This window comes from Dama dama, chromosome 15, assembly GCF_033118175.1.
Source record: "Dama dama isolate Ldn47 chromosome 15, ASM3311817v1, whole genome shotgun sequence".
In the NCBI taxonomy this organism is placed as follows: domain Eukaryota; kingdom Metazoa; phylum Chordata; class Mammalia; order Artiodactyla; family Cervidae; genus Dama; species Dama dama.
The window spans coordinates 72,184,477-72,199,348 of record NC_083695.1 but is presented as its reverse complement, the minus strand read 5'-3'; the positions used below and the strand labels follow the sequence as shown (position 1 = coordinate 72,199,348).

Sequence of the window (14,872 nt, the reverse complement as noted above, 5' to 3'; positions counted from 1 at the left end):
TAGATTTAAACTGATTAAAATAAAATTAAAAATTTAGCTCCTCTGTCACCCTAGCCACATTTCAACTGTGCAACAAACACAAGGGACAGTATATAGACATACAGAACATTTTCCTTATTGCTGAAAGTTTTATTGGACAGCACTGCAAACAAAAATGTTTGTAAAATTGAATTAATTTTTCATATGGTCATATATCTATTAAGCTGTCTCATACTTAACTAACGTTGGGCCCACATATTACTTAAGCCACCACAGACTTCCATGGCTTTGCTGGTCTTAGTATTCTATACCCTTCACCTTGTAGATAAAGAAACAGATCTAGAAAGGTAAGATCTTGCCAAGATCCCATGGCACATTAATGATACAAAATTGTTTTATTGACTGTATCACCTCACACAGGAATGGGAATTAGCATCTGGTAACTGTTTCATACCTGTTGTTGAATGGAAGAACGAACAAACTAGGGAAACCCCAGTTCTTCTTATTCCTTGCCCAGCTCTTCCCATGTTACCCCACTGCCCATCTATTCTTCCAGCTACATTGACCAAACAGAACTGCTGCTTCAATTTTTTTTTTTTACAAACAGAAAGTCACAATGAGCCTGAGAATCCCATAGATAAGAGAAATATTGGCTGAATTTGCCCTAAATATCTCTTCCCTGTCCCCGAATCTCTCAGTTACCTGTCTCCATGTGTTGCCCCCATCAGAAGAGATGAACACACCGATGTCGGTATATGAGAGTTCCGGACCAATGTTGCCTAAAACAGAAGCAGATTATTTGAAAATGTCAGGCACTTTACAGATTACTGTGCTTGGGGTTGAGGAAAGGAATAGCAGAGAGTGAAGGTTTTCCAAGTTATGTTTAGGGTAGATTTATACAGCTTTTTCTTGGTGTCATATCAAAACCCCAGCAGGAAGATAATCTAACATGGAAAAAAACAAATAAATAATACAAGAGGGACACCTGTTTAAAAGGCAACACCCAAAGATCAAATATTGATTGGCTTGGATCTCTTGAACTCTTCATTCTGTATACCATTAATCTCTCCAAAATTGATCTTGATGATGGCAAAGAGCAGAAGAGTAAACAACTATGCTAGTCTAGGAACATCTTTCTTCTCATATGTAATTTTATGTTAAGAAAAACTGGTGTATATGTGTGTGTGTGTGTGTGTGTGTGTGAGTGTGTGTGTGTGTGTGCATATGTGTATCTGTTTCCAAGTTAAATCTATCAAATTATTTCTTGTGTGCCAGGCTATTGAATAAACCAACAGTACAGAATATGTAGTCATGACAGAGTTTCCAGAAGAAGATGACAATATTCAACAGACCATGGTCATCAAGCACCTGGAGAAGGAAATGGCAACCCATTCCAGTGTTCTCATCTGGAGGATCCCACAGACAAAGGAGCCCGGTGGGCTACTGGGATCACAAGACTTAGCGACTTAGCAACTAAGCCACCACCATGGTCGTCAAGCATGGTAGGAGGTCACCTGGATTACACCTAGGCTGACCACAATTCCTGTCTTACTCCTTCACACCTTTTTCCTCTCCCCTTCTTTTTCTTCCCTTTGCATCACCTTGTGGTTATATTTGTAAAAACAAGAAAGTAGTTAAGATTTTCTAGCCTATCCATATTGCCCAAGTTTACCCTCAAACTCTCTGGTCCCAGAACAAATGTCCCAAACTTAAAAGTGAGCTGCTCAACAAATAATTGTACAACAGATGAATGAGGAAACACGTGATTGAATTATGTTATGATGTTGATGTTCATTTGGGGAGGTCTTTAGAAGCAGGAAAGTACCCTACATATGTAAGAATTTATCACTGAGGCTGATATTTTTTCTTTAAAAATAGCAGGAAGGGAATGTTAGCTCCCACACATCTGTAGCCTAAATAAGAGCACAATAAAAATGCAATAATGAAAATGTTAATTGAGCTCCTGACATTTAATGCTTCAAAATGAGAAATTAAAGCCAGGTTACAGCTTGTCAAGCTCACATCAGCATCAGGGAGCACACAGCTAGCCAACTTGTTTTGACACTCAGACTTCCAAAAATAACCCTAGGGCTCAGGGCTCAGGCAGTTGGTAACAGTGGAGTGGGGAGGCATGGTGAACAGCTCTGAGGAGTTATGTCTAGAATCTGGAATTCGAATCTTCAGATCCAGATTTTGGAAGACACAGAAATGAAGAAAGTAAAGAGGGACAGGACAGAGAATGATAACTTGTCCTTTAAGCATGGCCACCTGGAGCATTGTGCTAAAGATTCTGAGCCTATGTTTGGTTTCAACAGAATAGAGTTTGGCAATTGATTAGTAATGTCTACCAAGGGTGGTAGAGAGACAGGGAGGCAGGTGTATAGTCCCCAAGAGCTAGAATTTGCCAGCCATAGCAGGGCTTAGCATCTGTTACATCCTCTTTAGGAGCTGGTTCTGCTTATATCTTAAACCTTAAACCTCTCTTGCAAAGCTCAATGAGATTGAGTTTGGAAGCATGTTGATGATGAGAATCCAAGGCTCCCAGTGAAGCTTGTTTTAGAAATATCTTGGGTCAACTGAAAGGATCCCTGAAAGAAATATTACTGATCACAGAGACCAAAAGTCAGTTCCCAGAGGAAAGGACAGAAAAGAGGTGTCCAGGATGACTTGATCTTTGAACACATTCAGTCCCTAATTGGACCTATAGGAAGGAAACCTCTGAGAGGGAGAGCCTGGATTATGGTGTGAGAGAAGGAAGATCTGAATGCTGGTTAAAGTGGAACTGGAGGAGGGCTCCCAGGGTGGCCCCAGGCCAGGTTAGAGGAAGAGGTAGCTCATTCCGCCTGGAGTGCTGTGATAGGAGGGAGAAAGGGGGAGAGCCATGGAAAACAGGGAGCTCCTCTCAACAACAGCTTAGCTGGTCAATCACAGAGGTTCTGCTGCCCATCTGGGCAGCTGTTAACAACACACTTTTAGCCTCATGTCCTCCCAAGGCACCTTTCTCCCAAGGCTTTATTTAGACACTCCTGGAAAAGAGAGAGAGAGACAGAAACACAAAGAGATGGGGAGAGGTTAACATGCTCTGAGGTTAGAGATGCTTCTCTCGCCACCACTGATGTCCACTCAGGGTAATTAAATGGAAGAGGAAGCAGACAGTACAAAAGTCACTGCAGGAAAAGAAAGCACCTCTGTGGAGGGGACAATAAATGTTGTCTCTGTGTGAATATTCAGAGTGTACAGGAAGCATGCAGGGAGCCTGGATTAGCTGTGGATCTGGCAGGTGAAGGGGCTCGGGACTAGGTCTGGCTGAATGGCTACTGGATGGACTAGACTTGGAGGCAGAGGGAGTGTGAGTGAGGCAGGACACCTGTTTCTCCTGCCCTCCACCTCCTCACCCATAAATCCACATCACAGGGCCATCTGCAGTCACAGCAGGAAAGTGCTCTGTACACCTTAAGGCCCTGGGAGGATGTACAGTCTCTATGACCAGCTTGAAACCACAGCGTAAGGATACTTAGTACTCTGGTGCTTCTGCTGCTAAAAGGCAAATGCCAAACTCTCCAGCCTGGAATTCCATCTGCCTTCAGAGATGGTCTCAACAGGAGTAAGAGATGAATCCCAGCAGGCACTGTCATCCATGCAGCTTCCCTGAGCCCTGGTCCCAGTGAGAGAGAGGAGGAGGCAGTGAGGAGTGAAGATGAGAGGGACCAGGGTCACTGACACCTGAAGGCAGGAGATATGCATGGATCTGGAAGACGGTTCTGGAGAGACAGGTCCATCCAGACCACTGAAGGCATCCTCGGTTAAGTTCGTAGTTATTTTTCCAGTAATGAAACAACCTTCAGGGAGAACCAGTAAGCAGGGTAAAGAGAAGCTGGGAATAAGGAGGCATCTGTCAGTGACCCAGTACTGGCTTTTCATGAGGATCTTGTCAGCTGTGTTATGTCCCTCTCAATGCACTATGCAAAGTTACAAGAGTTACAAAGGGGAGAGTATTAGTAAATTCTCATGCGTATGGGCAAAAGAAGTTTCAGAATCCAGTCTTGAATGTCTATGTGTTTGTTAGCTCATAAAAACTTAGAGTAATTTAGAGGCCCAACCCTCCCGACTATGCTCTGAGCCCTCAGCGGGATCTTGTAGGCACACTCTCCAGTCTCTAATTCCTACAACATCCTCACAAGGCAGAGAAAGATAGCTTGATTTGCAGATGAGGAAAATGAAGCACAGAGGTTAAAGAACTTGGTCAAATTCTTAAGTCTCATAAGTGTCAGAGCTCAGCTTGGAAAGCAGGCCTACAGAGTTCCTAAGTGCATTCATTCATACTGGAGATGCACAGTGAATGCACATTATTTGTGGAATTTATTGAAAGAGGTGTACAAATCATATTCTTCTGGTGCAATAAGAACAGTTCTAAATTTCTGTAATATTAATGATGATATTATAAAAGGTATCAGGTATTGAGCATTCAATATCTCCTAGGTATTGTTTTGAACACTGGAAATCCATTGCTTTGTTTAATACTCCAATTCCATTATGTCGGTACTATTTTTTCCACTGTCAATGAAAACACCAAGGTTTAGAATGGTTAAGCCACATAAGGCAATCCTGGCTACATAGTTAGCATTTACATAATGATAAATTTTATTATTTTTTTTTCCTTTTTTTACAATTTATTTTCATTGGAGGATAATTACTTTACAATATTGTGATGGCCTCTGCCACACATCAGCATGAATCAGCCACAGGCATACATATGTCCCCTCCCTACTGAACCCCCTGCCACCTCCCTTTCCACTCCATCCCACAGGGAACCCAAAGTCAATGCTCTGTAACTTTTATTATCGATTACTCTTCTCCAGTGTTCCTTCTACTCCAGTCCAGGGCCTCCTGTAGGCCTGGAGGAGAGGCAAAGTATAGCAGTCCCACAGTTGGGAGGTCTAACAGGCATGGATAATGGAGTGTGGGGGTCACTCCCCCAATCAGGAACATAGTACCAGAGCCTGCCTTCAACACTCACTGTGCTGGGCTCCCTGAAGCCAGTGATGTTAAATATGGTGGATCCAGTTTCTCTGGGTGGAGAGTTGACTGAGGTATCTTCAGAAGGCTATGCTAGCTGTCACCCCAATTTGAGTGGACGGTCACTGGTGGTGTTTAAAAGTTCATGCAGTTGAAGGGTTGGAGAAGGAAGTCATGGCTAGCAGAGTAGTAACTCCAGGGCCTGGAGCTTCAGGTTGATGAGTTTACTATCTCGGCAAGTCTCTGTGAATTTATCTACTTTCATTAGAAAAAACTGCTTCATACCAGAGCTCTGACTTCGAAGATTACAGGCCTGCTTTGCTTTATGCCATTAATGTATTCCTGAAAAGGTGTATGGAAATCAAATGCATGCTAATCAGAGCACTTCCCCCAGGAGACTTTCATTTTCATCTCGGAGTTGTTTTATCTTCATTTCTGATTGATGTTCAGTGGACAGTGGTTCCAACAATGCAACCTGGAGTTTTTCTGCCCTTTCCCCCAGGCCCTCAACCAAGTGGTTAATCATGTGTAAACAAACCTTTACACGCACCAGAGACCTCCTGATTAAAAACAGCTCTGGGGTGAAAGCTTTTGTAAAGAATACTCTATGCAAAGAGAAAACTACCCCAACTTATACTTGGTGAGCTAAGAAGTTCATATATCACATTTTCTTAAAGTGAGAATTCCCTATTACTAACAACATTTCTGATCAGTCAGTTGACTTGAAAAGGAACTCTGACCTCTAGCTAACACAGGGGACTGCCCTGTGACCATGGTGAAATGTTGCATTTACCAAAAGTTACAAGGTTCTGGAGCTCTTTGCCTGGGTTATTAGGTTGGCCTTGCAGTTCCACAAATTCTGCCTGTTTTCTGGGATGAATGCCCACAGCTTTTATCTGATGCTCAAATGATTACAAAGAGGTCATGGCATATGCCAGAAGCCCTCAGTAAGGAAGCGGCTCAGTCTTCCTTACCTGTAGCCACCACGAGCCCTGGAGCTGTCTCCTTGCTGGAGATTCTTCCCGAGGAATATGGATTTTCGGAGATCTGCAAGTGTAGGTGTAGGGAGCAGAAAGGCTAAAATGGAGAAGAAGAAAGTAGTTTCACTCCAGGGAACTCCTGACATGCATCCCTGCCACACCAGATACAGGGCTCCCAGGTGCCAACCTTCCAGGAACAGCAAGGGTTAGATGTGAGTCACTCACTCACTTCCCCAAGAGATGACCTGGGGCCGGAGTCATTTCTCCCTGAACAGATGATAGAATCACATCAGAACCTGCCCTGAGCACCATTCATAGGCCCCTTTCTGTCCCTGCTCCCATCACAATTGAATGTTTCCCCTCCCTTTCTCACCCCCACTCTATCTATCAAGGTCCAGTTCATGGTCAGCTTCATGAAGCCTCCTGACCATTCCTTCCTTCTCACCCACAGGATGACACTGACCTTCTCCCATCTTTGACCATGGCCATCACACTCTGCTTCTTGGAGCTCTGTGGGGTCCCTGGGAGCAGTGGAAGGGGAAGTGAAGAGAGACAGTCTTGACCCTCTACCCTCTTTTTCAATCAGATGGTCCCTCTTTCTGCTTCATGTGTTTGGTTCCTGTTTATAATTTTACTTTGAATTTCACTTAAAATGTCTGAAGCCATTATCTGAAACTTGTATAAGTTTGTCTTCTTTACTTATTTATCCCTAGTTGAGTTTCTTTTAAAAGGATTAGGGATTTAGAGCTATGTAGACACATAATAAAAAAAAAAAATTAAAAATTGTGAAATTGGGGAAAGGAGAAAAATAGATTAATAGAATAAGATGAAATCCATGGGTAAGGTTTGGGGAGGGGGGAATTCTAGCTGTGACCAGTTCTTGGACACAGGCAGGCATATGTCTCTGACCTTCCTAGTACCCCAAGCCAAAAACATGCAGCTGGACTGAAAACTACAAAAGGAAATGGCCATATTAATCCTATTTACCACCATACTCCCAGTTTTTAACATAATGTCTGGAATATTCAGTAAGTAGTAAAAGGCAACTTTTTTTTGCGAAGGGGAAACAATCATTTCTGGGACTGTAGAAATGTTTCTCACATATGTCCTCTTTAAGAGGGCAGTGAGGGTTGTGAATTTCACTGTTAATGATCTGTCTTCCCTCTTCATTTGGAGTTGCAGCCCCTGAGAAGAGAGATGATGTCTTATACATTAGATCCTCTATGTGTCTATGTCAATACCCCATATAGCTGGAACCCTGGGAATGCTGAGAGATTAACTCTTGTCCATGTGGACATACCAGCCTGCATTTCTTGGGCTTCTAAAGCAGCTTTTACTTACCTTGCCCATTTTCAAGCACTTATCAAATGGTATCATATCAGTATCAGCTAATAGGTATTTACCACTACTGAGCTCTGCCTGGGACCCTTGGGCACAGGCTTTCTGTTATGCTTCTTTCTCTTACTAGAAGTTGTAGCACACAGTATATTCTCAGTAAAAGCTTGTGGAATCCAACTGAACTTTCCATCCAGATGATATGGCAGTCTGAGTCCACAGATCAATGCCCTAGGAGTTGTAGGAAATGCCTGCCCAGCACCAGGCACATTCCTAAGGCCTCTTTGGTAGAATAAAGCCCCTGATGGAGCATCCCCAGGTAAGCAGTCTGCCCTGTGGCCTCACATGAGACAGGGACACTGACCAGCAGGCAGTGTACTGGATTGCCTCTCAGGTCCACATCTGGAGCTTGCAGGAGGCGCCAGTCCCTGCCTTTGTTGTATGTGATGTATGTCTTCACCTGGTCATCCACCTTCTTGTTTGCCAGGAATATCCCTTTGATACCTGCTACCTAGGAAAAAGGGCGAGAGATGGAGAACCATGTTGGGGCAAAATGCCTATAGTTTAGGAGAAGCCTAGGGAGAAATGCCCCAGGATTGTCCACAGTGTGTTGGAGTACACAAGAGGAAAAGAGGAGGAGCATGGTGAGAAATGCCATATTCCACATGGTCTATAGGAGAAGTTTAAGCTCACTTCTGCTGGCCTCCACACAATTCCCCCACTCCCTCCACCCGCCTCCCACCGCAAACCAGATATTCCATCCCCCTCTTACTCATCTTCTTTGCCCCACTCTACACATCTCTGTACTTTGTTCAGAGGACTTTATACTTAATTGACTTATTTATCCTTAATTAACTACCAACATTTCCTCTGGGGTGGGAGTGGTTGATAATGACTGAAGTAGTTACTCCTAGAGAACATTTGAGATTAACCAACATATACTACTATATATAAAACAGATAAACAAGAAAGACCTGCTGCATAGCACCAAGAAGCATATTCAGTATCTTACAATAACTTATAATAATGGAAAAGAATCTGAAAAAGAAGACACACACACACTCATATACATATGTATAAATATATACATATATGTGTGTATATATATATACATATATATATAACTGAATCACTTTTCTGTACACCTGAAACATTGTAAATCAACTATATTTCAATAAAAATTAAAAATAAATAAAAATAGAGAACATAGGATTTTGTTCAGAAGGGGCTTGTATACAGGTTTTCAAGGCATCAAGGTATAATCTGTAATGGTGGTAAGTTGAAGTGTTCTGATTAGTAGTGAGGTAGATGTTCTCTTAATAAATTAATAAATAAGATAATTAAGGATAAAGGATCACAACAAACTGTGGAAAATTCTTAAAGAGATGGGAATACTGGACCACCTGATTGGCTTCCTGAGAAATCTGCATGCAGGTCAAGAAGCAACAGTTAGAACTGGACATGGAACAAGAAACTGGTTCCAAATTGGGAAAGGAGTACGTCAAGACTGTATATTGTCATCCTGCTCACTTAACTTATATGCAGAGTATATCATGTGAAATGCCAGGCTGGATGAATCACAAGCTGAAATCAAGATTGTTGGGAAAAATATCAATAACCTCAGATAGGCAGATGACACCACACTTGTGGCAGAAAGCGAAGAAGAACTAAAGAGCCTCTTGATGAAAGTGAGAGAGGAGAGCGAAAAAGTTGGCCTAAAGGTCAACATTCAGAAAACTAAGATCATGGCATCTGGTCCCATCACTTCATGGGAAATAGATGGGGAGACAGTGGAAACAGTGACAGACTTTATTTTTTTGGGCTCCAAAATCACTGTAGATGGTGACTGCAGCCATGAAATTAAAAGACACTTGCTCCTTGGAAGAAAATCTATGACCAACCTAGACAGCATATGAAAAAGCAGAGGCATTACTTTGCCAACAAAGGTCCATCTAGTCAAGGCTATGGTTTTTCCAGTACTTATATATGGATGTGAGAGTTGGACTATAAAGAAAGCTGAGCACAGAAGAATTGATGCTTTGGAACTGTGGTGTTGGAGAAGACTCTTGAGAGTTCCTTGGAGTACAAGAAGATCCAATCAGTCCATCCCAAAGGAAATCAGTCCTGAATATTCATTGGAAGGACTGATGTTGAAGCTGAAACTCCAATACTTCGGCCACCAGATGCGAAGAACTGACTCATTGGAAAAGACCCTGATGCTGGGAAAGATTGAAGGTGAGAGGAGAAGGGGATGACAGAGGATGAGACGGTTGGATGGCATCACCGACTCAACGGGCATGAGTTTGAGTAAACTCTGGGAGTTGCTGATGGACAGGGAGCCTGGCGTGCTGCAGTTCATGGGGTTGCAAAGAGTTGGACATGACTGATTGACTGAACTGAACTGTTTTCTATCTCAGATGACCCAGCTTGGTGACCTGGCCCCTATCATTGGCTGTGCCACCAGTTCACTGTGGACTTTGGATAATTCTTATTTTATCGTGGGTCGCAGCCAATTGTCACTTTAAAAAAGGTGGAATAAGCCCTTCCCTTTCTTTTCCTCCTTTGGTTGGCAAAGGATACCACAGATAATGTAGACTACGCTTGCCAGAGTTCCCCGTGTATTGGGATTTGCATACCTTTGATATTCTGAAGGAAGAAGAGCATCAACACAACACAAATAGCTATAGAGTGAGGAGATTTATCATCCAGAAGGGTTCATGAGTAAGCACAGATTTGACTCACTTTTATTACTTCTCTGCCCACATCTGAGCAATAAGAAGAGATATTTAGAATGACAGCAATCTATGTCAAAGGAAGATTCCCTTGACCTTCCATTCAAGTTCCAAAGGAAAGGTAATTCAAATTGTTTAGGTACATATAAGCAAGACTTCAGCAGGTTTTCTAGATAACATTCAGCTATCTCGAAATTTTAATTGTATTCATACTTACCCCCATTCTTTGAGGGTCTTCATGAATTAAGGTGTATTGAGTTCTGAGAGGATCTCAGTGGGAGCAAAGGGAAAGACTTTCATAGACGTCAGCTCTTCTGGGTTTTTTTGTTCGTTTGTTTGCTTTTTAATGACATAATTTAGCTGATGAATGAGAAGTGCTTTTTTAAATTTTTTTTTAAGTAACCTGACTGGCCTTGAAAGAAAATAAAGAATGACAACCCAAATACAAAATAAATAAATAAATAACAAAAAATGAACAGGGCATGTCTGGAGGAGAACAGACTTGGGAAGGACACCACTAGGGGAATTTGACAAAGGGCCAGTGATGGAATTGATTAGAATCCGACTGTGAACAGAGGGTGGAAAAGGACAGGAGCCAGGGTAGGGCGAGGGGCGGTGGTGTCAGCGTTATGCCCTCTGGCAGCGGTACCCTCCCTGCCTTAGCTCTTCAGAGACAGCATCATTTCAGGAAGGCTGGTACCTCACACACTCATCCAAGGTCTGTGAGGCCCTCAGATGACCTCAGTCTTTAAAACCAACTGCAAAGGTGTCTGTCTCAAACCCAGTTACTGATAATTCCTCACAGGGAATGGAATCTGAGTTTCCTTAGACCCTTCTGCCTAATGGAGGCCTTTTGTTATTCTCTTTAGACACAGGACTGGTACCTTTTCTGGTGTATTACCAGTTAATGATGCCATATCTCTCTCTTACCTAAGCCAGTTGCCCCTCTCCATCATGCGCCCGGGGCCTTGCTACCTAATTTCTAGAACATAAACAGGTCAGAATCAGACTCTTGTCTGTCACCCGCACCCCCTGCCTCCTAGTTCGATGCATTCTAGCATGAATTACTAGCCACTCTGCTGCTTCTTGTGTTCTTCTGGATAAGCATGCTTGGAAAATATATGCCAGTATTACATTAGCATTTTTCCTCTAAGAACTCCACCACTCAGGTGGGTATTTTCTGCATGCCCCACTTAGTCTGAGAGCAAAATCATGAGAATGGAGACTGAAAAGATACAGAAAGGAGAGATTTTGAGGGAACCCAGATGCATCTCTGAGGGTGTTCCTCCTGTAGCTGCACATAATGCCAAAGAAATCTCAATCTTGTCTGGGGGAAGAAAGGAACATTTTCCATTTGTATTTGGATTCTTCTAAGCCCCATCATTGTTGCTGAATTGCTTCTTGGCTCCGTCTCTTGAATAAATGGACTGCAAGTTTGGAGGGTACTCTGCTTTCTATATCTTAGGCCAATAGCTTTCTAACTTTTCAAGCACAGCCCAAGTATGAAATCCATTTCCATTGCCATCTAGTAGACCCATGACCATATATGCATATATGTGTATACACATAGCTACACACACACACACACACATATATATATATATCTCCAAAAGTTCCATGAAACACTACTTACCTTCACTATATGCAGTATAAAGAAATTGGAAAATAAGACACACATTTTAGCTTCTCCATTCAAGAAGGCATTTAGAATCTGATAAACTTAAACATGCTGTGTCCCACTGTGGTTTGAAATCAGAAGCATAGCTGCTGCTGTTGGCCCTGAGAGCTCAAGGAGAAAGGTACCAGCTTGTGGTAGTCCCTACAGAAGAGGGTAGTATTGATACAAGATCTCAGGCCTGCAACCCACTTTCCCCTGGGAATCAATCTGAGGTGCAAGGGGACACAGACAGCAGCCCCTTGGCAGATCACTGGGTCCAGGTGGCATGCTCATCTGTTGCTCACTCCCCTGGGCCCTCAGGACAAGGAAACCGGGGTTCTGCTGAGAAAAGCAATTATCATGGTGTGCCTTGGGCTGTCCCTAGAGTTGGACCTGTGGTGAGGAGCTGAAGAAGATTAGTTTGGGTAAAATGTCCCTGTGGAGTATATAAGTAGTTGTCCATCTGTCCAAAGAAGGGTAATGTAAGGTCAAGATAAAGCAGTGGGTGGAGGGCAGTCACTGGACACAAGGAAAGCAATGAAACATCAATAATATGGGCAAAGAGGCCAGAACTAAGAGTAACTCAGTTACATTTTATCCATCCAACCAAGTATAGTGAGGTCAAGATATAATTAGTCATTAGGAAATCTAAACAGAACTAACAAAGTACCACTAGGCCTCTAAAAGAATGTCTAAACACACACACGTGCCACACACTCCCCAACTCCCCCCCTGACATGCACACACACACCTGATAATACCAAGTGTTGGTAAAGATGTGAAGCAATTAGAACTTGTTTTCATCTCTGGTGGAGAACAAAATGATATTGCCACTTAAGAAATGGCTTGGTGACGTTTTATAAACATAAACACATTTTTGAGAGTCCCTTGGACTGCAAGGAGATCAAACCAGTCAATCCTAAAAGAAATCAATCCTGAATATTCATTGGAAGAACTGTTGCTAAAGTTGAAGCTACAATACTTTGGCTACCTGATGTGAAGAGCTGACTCATTGGGAAAGAGCCTGATGCTGGGAAAGACTGAATGCAGAAGGAGAAGGAAGCAGCAGATGATGAGATGGTGAGATGGCATCACTGACTCAGTGGACATGAATTTGAGCAAACTCTGGGAGATAGTGAAGGACAGAGGAGTCCATGGTATTGCAAAGAGTTGGACATGACAGTGACTGAACAACAACACACACACACACATTGGACCTAGCAATTCTATTTCTAGGTATTTATCCATGAGAAAGAAAAACTTATGTTCACATGAATGTTTACAGAAATTTCATTCATAGTCACACAGATCTGGAAACAACCTGAATAACCTTCAACTGGCAAATGAATGAGCAAACAAGAATACACACAGGCAATGCAGTGCTACGCAGCAATAGAAAGAAAGGAACATCTCTTGATATTCAATAACATGGGTGGATCTCAAAATAATAAATGAAAGAAGCTAGACTCAAAAGACTCCCTACTGCACAATTTCATTCATATGAAAATGTAGAAAAGGCAAAACTGGAGGGAGAGAAATCATATCGGCTTGCCAGTGACTTTGGATGGGAGGAGAATGATCACAAAAGGGCCATAAGAGGGAATGTTTTGGGACAATATCCTATATATCCAGTGTTCTATATCTTGATTATGGTGGTAGATGCACATACCTCTGTTAAGACTCAAAGAACCATAAAGGTTAAATTTTACTGCACATGAATTATACCTCAATTTAAAAAAATGAATGTGAAAAAAATGTGTAATAGGAAGAGCCTGAACTTTTGCATCAAATGGACATAAGTTGGTTCACAGATAGCTTCTCCCTTTTACTAGCTGTGTGACCCGAGTCAAGTTACCAAGTTTACCGTATCTCTGTATTCTCACAGGCACAGTAGGGAATAATATCTACCACGTGGAGATGCTATAATAGATAAATAAGAAAAAAATATATATATACATATATATCATTAAGGGTTATGCTGTCCAATACCATAGCCACTAGCCCCATAGGGCTCCTGAACACTTGAAATGTGGCCATGACTGAGAAACTGACTTTTAGTTTTATTTAATTTTAACCAATTTAAATATAAATTTAAAACTGATATCGGATCCAGTTACTGGCAAACTTCTAAATATGCTTGGAATAACCAGGGTATGTGAATCTACCTTTTCTACTGTAAATTTTATGAAATGTAAATGCTGATGAAGTATTTATGCTGAAAATTTAGCATATGAATTGAGATGCTTGGGAAGTATAAAATGCACCCAGGATATTGTAGACTTGGTATGACAAAAATATAAACTATTTCATTAGTTATTTTTTATATTAAGCATATACTTAGATGATAGTATTTTAGATTTTTAGTTAAATAACATATAACATTATAATTACTTCCACCTGTTTCTTTTTTACTTCTTTTTTTCTTGATTGTAAAATGCCTGTGTAGCTTGTGTTACATATTCATTCAACAAGGGCATTTAAGAAATTATTTGGTATACCACTGTTATTCTGTAAAGATTTACAAGTTGGAAAATACTGAAGAAAATGCAGCAGCTCAAATCATGTTTCCATAACACAATTGAGACTGTTGGAAATAATATTTGTTACCAGATTTATCAGTGAAGAACAACTAAGAAGAAATGTAGTTTATATTTAGAGATACGAAAAAACAACAACAGAACTCTACATGAAAAGAATGTCATAAGAGTAATGGTGAACACACATAATGAACTACATTAATTGTCAACATCAACCTTGGATGGAATGGGCTCTGTTATCTTAAAGAGATTCTTATTTGGCCTTCAAGAATTATTTTCTCCCCTGATTGTATAATTACAGCCATGATAATACTGCACTCTGAAGCAGGGAGTGGACAAGAGTCCCTCGTTAGCAGTAAACTGCTCCAACAGACCAGGAAATGAACAATATTTCCCTTTAGATTTTATGGAGTTGGATGAGGCTGATCCCCATTGGTCTCCAAGGTCTCTTGGTGCCAAAGACTAGAAGGTAAATTTCTCAAATAAATTCTTACTTTCTTTGTTCCCCTTCCAACGTCAAGAAGAGGTTCACATAGAAGACAGAATGATACACCAGTAGCTTCAAGTGGCCATGGTAAGCTCAAGCCAATTCACATCTGTGTTAACTACACGCATCTCAGACAAGGAAAAGCAGAT

At 41.6% G+C, this 14,872-nt stretch overlaps 1 protein-coding gene across 1 annotated transcript in view; it reads right to left on the bottom strand.

Annotated features, from left to right (window-relative positions):
• SORCS3 (sortilin related VPS10 domain containing receptor 3) overlaps positions 1-14,872 on the bottom strand; it is a 545,070-nt gene that overhangs the window by 94,746 nt on the left and 435,452 nt on the right. The window contains exons 10-12 of the mRNA XM_061163158.1: positions 7,675-7,821; positions 5,970-6,072; positions 682-758 (exon numbers count right to left, since the gene is read on the bottom strand). Coding sequence (XP_061019141.1) covers positions 682-758; positions 5,970-6,072; positions 7,675-7,821 — 327 coding nt within the window. The remainder of the gene's footprint in view (positions 1-681; positions 759-5,969; positions 6,073-7,674; positions 7,822-14,872) is intronic.